Raw genomic sequence first — 8,892 nt, forward strand, 5'->3', positions numbered from 1 at the left:
TTGGTTAGGGGTTCGTAAGTAAGCATTTCACTGTAAGGTCTACACTTGTTGTATTTGGTTGATGTGACGAATACAATTTGATTTGATGCCTGAGGACAAACACTTTCCTCTCGGCTCAGATTAAAGATATGACAGGAGTGTCTAGAGTCATCTACTATCCTCAGTAAGTTTCCATCTAAGTTGGCAATGCCAGGATATCGATAACAATCATTTTCCCACCTCTCCCCACACTAACTTCAAACCAAATTCAAACGTACAATGCTTTTCTTTCATTATTTGTTTTGGAATGCATGAGCATGATGGCTCACTGTTCGTTGTTGGCATTTCCTGCCTAAGTTTGCACACTGCCAATGAAGTAATCATTTAAATAATTGGTCTTGACTGAATAGGAATTTTAATTGTTCTGGTTAACACACTAAATCATTGATAATAGCAACAGTATTTCATTTTCATTAGCTAGTAATGTGTTTTGCTCACTTATTGCCCCCTATTGACAGTCTCGGTCCACTTCCATACGTGCTGTAGTTGAAGTTGTATTCTATTTCCTGTTATCTCTGTCATAGACCTAGATCTCAGTCCCCTTATCGAGATCAGTTGAACTGAGGAACGCGAGGTAAATCGTCAAGATACAAATTACTGTTACTGTCTGTCAGAGATGCAGTGTGGACTTAGAACTTTTGTCAATGAGTAAGTGTTTGTCTCTTAGCTACCACTACTGTCATGTGCAAGTTACGTTGTAGACAGAACTTCAAAGTCACATTTTAGGTAGGTATACGCGAAAATGCCACTGCAAGAGGCCACGGAGAAGGAGTCGTTGAATTTTAATCAACTGTGCACGTTTGAGAGCTTCGAGGAAGTTTGGAGTCATTACGGTTATAAAAGTGACTTCAAAGACGTAATAGAACGGGAGTTCTCAAGGACTAAAGGTATAGTACTTTTGCGTGGGGCTTCAATCACAGCGCCAAACGTGTTTTAAAGTTAGTAAATCAACTTATGCTGATTCAACGCAAACCGGTGCGACACATTATAACACAGGACTACTGTTTTTGTTGTTGTGTGCTTATGGCAATACGTCTACTTACCACTAAGTGGTGCAAGTGTTGTTATTCGATGCACATAAGTGATTAGCCACAAAGAAACTAATTCCGAAGATTTCTCAAATTCTAAAACCAACTTTTTTGACAGGCATTACATACCTGGACCATGCTGGAACAACGCTATACCCTGAGTCACTGGTGAGAGAATTCTATCAGGATATCTCCAGGAATGTATATGGTGAGTCTTTCCTCACATACCAAATATAATTAGGTTCAACTGATATAATGTGCTGAGTAGTTAAAAGTGTAAAAAAAATACATTCTATTAAAGGGGCAATCTGGAATTGCTACATACATTTTTGGACTGTTTATGTAAATGATGCCCTTGTTTTCATTAACGAGTTAAGTATTGGCCATTGCATGTCAATTGTATTACCATTCAAGCATATTATTAACACTGTCTATTGAGAATTGACCTGTTTAAAGTTGTATGCCAGGTTAAGGCAGGTCCTTTTATGATCCCTGTTCTCTGTGTTCATGGAGAGCTGTTTGTTGAGGTAACATTTGAGTCATTTAGCAGATGCTGTTATCCATAGCAACTTGCAGGAGCAATTACGGTTACATGCCTTGCACAAGGGCACATTGACAGATTCTTCACCTCGCCATCTCAGATATTCAAACCAGCGACCTGTCAATTACTGGTCCTACGCTCTTTACCTCTGCCAAACTCAGATGTGTGAGTTTATGGGTGTGTTGCCCTGTGTTTACATTTTTTTTCAAAAAAGTATTTTTGTCAACTATTTTTCCTAATACACTTTTTAAATACTCAACTTTGTATCCAGTCTTCTTCAACACTTCCTGCACTGTAAATAAATGCCTCCTATTTTTGCACCTGAACCTACTCTGAGACTGTTGCGCCACATCAATTAAATAGGCTGCCGGGTCCTCTGTTAACCTCCTTTCAAAGGCTGGTATTCCATCGTACCTTGCCTTTGTGTTTTCTGTTTGTTTGTTTGTGACACAAGCAATTTTTCCAACAATTGCTTACCGACAGATTACTTCACTTATTCACTGTATCACAATTCCAGTGGGTCAGAAGTTTACCTACACTAAGTTGACTGAGCCTTTAAACAGCTTGGAAAATTCCAGAAAATTATGTCATGGCTTTAGAAGCTTCTGAGGCTAATTGACATCATTTGAGTCAATTGGAGGTGTACCTGTGGATGTATTTTAAGGCCTACCTTCAAACTCAGGGCCTCTTTGCTTGACATCATGGGAAAATCAAAAGAAATCAGCCAAGACCTCAGAAAAACAATTGTTTTTGCAGAAGTTTGATTCTTTATTGGGAGCAATTTCCAAACGCCTGAAGGTACCACATTCATCTGTACAAACAATAGTACGCAAGTATAAACACCATGGGACCACGCAGCCATCATACCGTTCAGGAAGGAGACTCGTTCTGTCTCCTAGTGTTGAACATACTTTGGTGCGAAAAGTGCAAATCAATCCCAGAACAACAGCAAAGGACCTTGTGAAGATGCTTTAGGAAAAAGGTACAAAAGTATCTATATCTACATTAAAATGAGTCCTATTTCGACATAACCTGAAAGGCCGCTCAGCAAGGAAGAAGCCACTGCTCCAAAACTGCCATAAAAAAGCCAGACTACGGTTTGCAACTGCACATGGGGACACATCTGGTCTGATGAAAAAAGTAGAACTATTTGGCCATAATGACCATCGTTATGTTTGGAAGATAAAGGGGTAGGTTAGCATGCCGAAGAACACTATCCCAACCGTGAAGCACGGCTGTGGCAGCATCATGTTGTTGGGGTGCTTTGCTGCGGTAGGGACTGGTGCACTTCACAAAATAGATGCCGTCATGAGGACGGAAAATTATGTGGATATATTGAAGCAACATCTCAAGACATCAGTCAGAAAATTAAAGTTTGGTCGCAAATGGGTCTTCCAAATGGACAATGACCCCAAGGATACATCCAAAGTTGTGGATAAATGGCTTAAGGACAACAAAGTCAGGGTATTGGAGTGATCATCACAAAGCCCTGACCTCAATCCAATAGAAGAATTTTGGGCAGAACTGAAAAAGCTTGTGCGAGCAAGGAGGCCTACAAACCTGCCTCAGTTACACCAGTTCTGTCAGGAGGAATGAGCCAAAATTCACCCAACTTATTGTGGGAAGCTTGTGGAAGGCTATCCGAAACATTTGACCCAAGTTAAACAATTTAAAGGCAATGCTTCCAAATACTAATTGAGTGCATGTAAACTCCTGACCCACTGGGAATGTGATGAAAGAAATCAAAGCAGAAATAAATAATTATCTCTACTATTATTCTGAGATTTCACATTCTTAAAATAAAGTGGTGATCCTAACTGACCGAAGACAGGGATTTTTACTAGGATTAAATGTCAGGAATTGTGAAAAACTGAGTTTAAATGTTTTTGGCTAAGGTGTATGTAAACTTCCGACTTCAACTGTATATATGAATACTCCTGTATCCTGATTTTAATATTATTTCAATATTTTTGTCTTTAGGCAACCCTCACAGCCATAACCCCAGCAGTAGACTGACGCATGACACAGTAGAGCATGTCAGATACAGGTAGCTAAAGCCTCTCCTTTCGCAGAAAGAAGTTCTCATCATTATTCCACCTGAATTAATGTGACTGTGTGAACCCTTATTTGTGCCCTGCTATTGAGGATATGTCCTGAACAGAAATATATTTTCTTGCAGGATATTGCAGCATTTTAACACCACTCCTGACAAATACTCTGTGATTTTCACCTCTGGCTGTACGGCAGCTCTCAAATTAGTCGCTGAGAGCTTTCCCTGGAGGCCTCCCACTGCTACGGAGCCAGCCAGTCAGTTCTGCTATCTGACTGATAACCATACTTCGGTGGTCGGCATCAGAGGAGTTACTTCAGCACTGGGAGTGGTTTCTCTACCTGTCTCCCCCGAGGAGATAGAGGCCAGAGCCAGAGATGTAGCCCAGAGTGAATGCAGCAGTTGCCAGACACCACACCTCTTCTGTTATCCAGCACAGAGCAATTTCTCTGGCAGAAAGTACTCCCTGGGTTACGTGAGGGGCATCCAGGCGAGGAAGCTCTACCCAGCGTGTGACAGCCAGGGCCGGTGGTTTGTCCTGCTGGATGCTGCCTCTTTTGCCAGCTGCTCTCCTCTGGATTTGCAGGAGCACCCAGCGGACTTTGTTCCCTTCTCCTTCTATAAGATGTTTGGCTTCCCCACAGGTTTAGGGGCTCTTCTGGTCCAGAATGACACAGCTGCCCTCCTAAGAAAAGCATACTTTGGTGGGGGTACAGCAGCGGCCTACCTAGCGGGGGAGAACTATTACGTGCCAACGCCAAATATGGCTAACCGGTAAACTGTTCCATGAGCCTTGAAATTATATTATGGATGTGAATGCACACGCATTCTTTTTGAAGTTGAATGAGCCTGGCTTAGAGAGGATAACATTGTATTGTTTGATACTTTGTTTTTGGTGATAACCCTTGTTTGTCGTCTGATTTAAGGTTTGAAGATGGCACCATCTCTTTCCTGAACGTCATTGCTCTAAATCATAGTTTTGACACTCTACACAAACTCACAGGTATGTACATAAGAATAATTTAAAGGCACGGATGAAACAAAGCGAAGTTTCTCATATAATGCATCAGTATCATCTGCCATTACACTAAGTGTCAAAGTAAGACCTATACATTCAAAAATAATTCCATTGGTCGAGTGGTTGTTCATTACATCAATATGACAAATCTTTTGAACATCAGTAAGGAATGGATTCTACAGAGATTGAATTGAGTCAATAAAACCTTTTTAAACTATTGTATTGTAACCTTGTTTCCTTGTTTTCACCTTCAGGAGGCATGGACAAGGTCCAGCTGCATACATTTGGTTTAGCACGCTATACTTACATGTTGCTGTCTAGCCTTTGCCATGGCAACGGACAACCAGTTGCTCAGATATACTCCGACAGCGAGTTTGAGAACCCGAGCACGCAGGGAGCCATCCTCAACTTCAACTTGACGGACTGTCACGGACAAATAGTTGGATACTCTCAGGTTCACTCAAATGAGCCTATTTGATGCACTGCACCCTACAGTGTTTGCATTTACTATTTTCGCACATCCAAATATATGTTAAAGAGGACTTTACCAAGTCGATTCATAATGAACATAGCCTGGGTATTATGAATGCAATAAAAAAAATAAGTCTAATTTCTGCTGATTGATAAACATTTCTAACCATTTTCCTTTTCCTCTTCTCAGGTGGACAAGCTGGCTAGTCTTTTCAATATCCATGTGCGGACAGGTTGCTTCTGCAACACCGGTGCCTGTCAGCTCTTCCTTGGCACCACCAATCAAGACGTGAAGAGCAACCTACAGGTGCGTAGTGAATTTGAGGTGGCATTATGCATGTGTTTGTGCAAAAGACGATAAAAGACAATGAATATAATTATTGATCCTAATATACTGTTGTCCTCTCCTGTTTTCTTCAAGGCGGGTCATGTCTGTGGAGACGACGTAGACCTGGTTGATGGTCGTCCAACAGGATCTGTACGCGTATCCTTCGGCTACATGTCAACCTTCCGGGACTGCCAAAACTTCTTGAACTTCATCGTGGACTGCTTTGTGGAGAAACCAGTCGAAGTGGACCAAGTGAAACTAGAAAGACTGAAATCGAACACCTCTTCTCGAGGTTCCAGTCAGTGTCTGCTTACTGTGCTTACCAATGGGGAACCTAAACACATAGACAATAGAGAGCATGCCTCTACAGATCCAGTTGTGAACGAATGTGGAGGCAAGGCCATCACCAAGGAAGAAAAGAGCCAAGGGAAGGCCCAGTATCTGACTAATATCTACATATATCCAATCAAATCCTGTGCAGCGTTTGAGGTTTGTGCACATTTCTCTTTCAGTATTGTTTTGCTCTTATTTAAATCTACAATGCAAATGATGGTCGTTCTCCAATACCCATGTTATGTTTGGATAAAAGTCACAGAAATCTACCTGTTGTTGGATATTTGTGGTAAGAATGACTATTTCATCAACTAAACACAATTGCAATGCGTGTGCCTATCAGTATACTGTATCAATTGACTTCTTACTTCTTCTGTGTTTTTAATTGTGATGTGTGGTTATGCAGGTGACTGACTGGCCAGTGTGCCCTCTGGGACTGCTCTATGACCGGGGCTGGATGGTGGTGAATGGTAATGGAGTGTGTCTGAACCAAAAGAGAGAACCACGCTTATGCCTCATTCATCCGCAGATCTTCCTGCCCTCGAACACACTGCTCCTGCAGGCCTCAGGTCAGACATTATAAATATATAGTCTTTTTTTTGTGACAATCCAGGAGTCTTTATTCAGCAGCACCGCTCACATACATTTCAGTCATACATTTAAAAAAAAAAAACTCTTCTAAAGGAGTTCCTCTTATCTTTCAGGAATGGACACAATTTCTGTCCCTTTGGAAAACCACAATGAGCCACACCAGAGTCATGGTGTGTGTCAAAGCAAGTTGTGTGGTGACAGGTGAGTTAAAAAAATTAATTATAATAATAATTAAACCACTAGCTATGTCTTTGTAGAAAATCTATAGAGTAGGCTTGAAAGACATGTATGATCAGTGTCGGGAATGACATACAGTATTTATTATGATCCATTTATTTTCATAGTCTACCAGAAGTCTGCCACTTTGACTTCAGGAAAAACGCCTAGGGGGATGAATGCTTTTGCAAGGCACTGTATTTGACCATCACCTTGATTCAGAAATGTTGTAGTGGTTGTTCTTGTATTCTCTCCTTCCCAAGGGTGCAAACAGTAGATTGTGGCGATGAAGCTGCATCATGGCTCTCAGAGTTCCTTGGACAGCCTTGTCGTCTGATAAGGCAAAGTCCTGATTTCATTCGCAACATGAAAAAGGGCCATGAAAAAGGTGCAAGGGAGATGTCCTTGGTAAACTCAGTTCAGATACCATACTAGGGTATCCATCATAATGGTGTCTTCAGTAATTCCTATTGTCTGCAAAAATCTCTTTTGTATGCATGAATGTTGGAATTTGCTTTACCCCAATGGGATTTCTTTGGTCTCTTTAATTCATAATGATTTAGACTTTTTTGTCATTGCCCCAGGGGTCTCGTCCACTGCCCTCTCCTTGGTGAATGAAGCCCAGTATTTAATGATCAACCATGCCAGTGTTGATTTGCTTCAGAGACACATCACCAGCAGGTATAGTATAACATGTTATATTGCCTACGGGCCTCACACATTCCTGGTGGAGCACATTTGGAATTTGTGATACTAAATTATACAGTATGTAAGCCTAGTGAATTACATGTACAAAGATCATCATAGGTAAACCTTTTGTTATTGATTAATGTGAGCCAGCCTATTTTCTTGTTCCTTGTGGTTTATCTAACCACTATGGGACAGACAGGAATCCTCTGACCATCAGCCTCTTGACATCCATGAGCTTGTTAGTCGGTTTCGTGCCAATTTAGTCATCTCTGGATTGGAGCCATTTGAGGAAGATGATTGGTCACACTTGATTATTGGAAACACCCATTTCCAGGTGAGGATGCAGATTGGTTTTCATATATGGTGATTTTATGGTGTTTTATGGTGATATTACTGAAATGGCAACAAATAACTGCATCAACTCTTTGTGATATGACGTGAAGGTGGCAGGTCGGTGTGGCAGATGCCAGATGATTGGGGTTGATCAGAACACAGGAGCCAAGACAAAAGAGCCTCTTCTGTCTCTCTCTGCCTATCGCAAGGGGAAGGTCAGTGGGGGGGGGTGTTGCGTTTAATTTCAAAGTGTGACAATATGTTCCATGGTTGGTGTGTTGAGTTTTCAGATAGTCCCTATCCCATGACACGTTATCTGACTTACTACTGGGTCGACTGCATTTGCAACGGTCCATGTCATTGACCTTAGACTAGAGGTAGGTAGAGTACATAAAACAAACAAGAGCATTAACTGACAAGGAAAACACACAGCAGATTATTCAATATACAGTATCTCTTATCCCAGAAGGACCCCATTTTGGCTTGTTGTTTGTTGTTCTCACTACCGTTTTGGCCATTCAGTGAGTGTGCTGTAAATGTGTTGTGATTTTGTTTTTTAGGTGACCTTTGGTGTGTACCTTGTCCACCAATCACTGGATGGCTCCAATGCAACCCTATCTGTTGGCGCTCCTGTAATGTCTCAATGGTCAGGATAAGGTTACCATTTCCAGATGTTTTTATGTCTGGACTCGAAATTATTTTAAGCAAACATGGTTAGGTTACCATTTTAACTTAAGTGTTTGCATATTGTAGGAAGACAACCCAGGTAATCACAGAGCTCATACAGACCAACGTGTAAATCAATTACTGTACCTTTTAGTTTACATGATTTTAATGTTTTGTAAATTAACAAAAAAAATACAGTTTCTGTTGTCTTTGAATAACTGATTTGGTTGACTTCTTTTTTTTATGTATAAATTGATTGTGTTTGCCCTCCCAAAGAAAGTTTTTTATCTTTACCAGGGTGCCGACTTAAAGCAATCACACCGTTCTCAATCATGTTGCATCCCCTCTGTTCCTGAACCCAGTTAGAAAGACTGGGGACTTGCCTTAAAATAATTTGTATTAAATTAATTGGAGAACATTACTTTAGGAAAGTAATGCCTTCCCTTTTTTTTGAAAGTTCCACCATAAGCATCCTGCTCCTGACCTAGGATTATGATGGGTTTTCCATTCACCACACTCCCCGCAGTGTATCCCAGCTTCCTTGCACTTGGCTTCCCATTGATCCAAACCTGACTGAGTCCGGTGGCG

At 41.1% G+C, this 8,892-nt stretch overlaps 1 protein-coding gene across 8 annotated transcripts; it reads left to right on the forward strand.

Annotated features, from left to right (window-relative positions):
• The first annotated feature begins 579 nt into the window (after positions 1-579).
• On the forward strand, positions 580-8,514 carry LOC124041425 (molybdenum cofactor sulfurase-like). 8 transcript variants are annotated; one of them, XM_046358984.1, is made up of 16 exons: positions 580-926; positions 1,186-1,275; positions 1,615-1,773; positions 3,589-3,655; positions 3,788-4,432; positions 4,585-4,661; positions 4,931-5,130; positions 5,338-5,454; positions 5,569-5,964; positions 6,215-6,377; positions 6,513-6,600; positions 6,879-7,003; positions 7,200-7,296; positions 7,501-7,639; positions 7,749-7,853; positions 8,199-8,514. In XM_046358984.1, the coding sequence occupies exons 1-16, from the start codon at positions 782-784 to the stop codon at positions 8,292-8,294; spliced, it is 2,709 nt and encodes a 902-aa protein (XP_046214940.1). In that variant the 5' UTR covers positions 580-781; the 3' UTR covers positions 8,295-8,514. The 8 variants fall into 8 exon arrangements, 3 of the variants coding, with proteins under 3 accessions (XP_046214940.1, XP_046214941.1, XP_046214942.1); XM_046358985.1 differs by having other exon boundaries at positions 1,618-1,773; XR_006839935.1 differs by lacking the exon at positions 8,199-8,514 and having other exon boundaries at positions 7,505-7,639.
• The last annotated feature ends 378 nt before the right edge of the window (positions 8,515-8,892 follow it).

Source organism: Oncorhynchus gorbuscha, linkage group LG08 (genome assembly GCF_021184085.1).
Source record: "Oncorhynchus gorbuscha isolate QuinsamMale2020 ecotype Even-year linkage group LG08, OgorEven_v1.0, whole genome shotgun sequence".
NCBI lineage: Eukaryota > Metazoa > Chordata > Actinopteri > Salmoniformes > Salmonidae > Oncorhynchus > Oncorhynchus gorbuscha.

What these genes read in the sequence shown, in the direction of transcription:
- LOC124041425 (XM_046358984.1), top strand. Translation starts at nt 782, where the DNA reads ATGCCACTGCAAGAGGCCACGGAGAAGGAGTCGTTGAATTTTAATCAA. An exon ending in CCTCTGCCAAACTCAGATGT is followed by an intron (nt 1,774 to 3,588) that starts GTGAGTTTATGG and finishes TTTTGTCTTTAG; the next exon opens with GCAACCCTCACAGCCATAAC. An exon ending in CAGAGACACATCACCAGCAG is followed by an intron (nt 7,297 to 7,500) that starts GTATAGTATAAC and finishes ACTATGGGACAG; the next exon opens with ACAGGAATCCTCTGACCATC.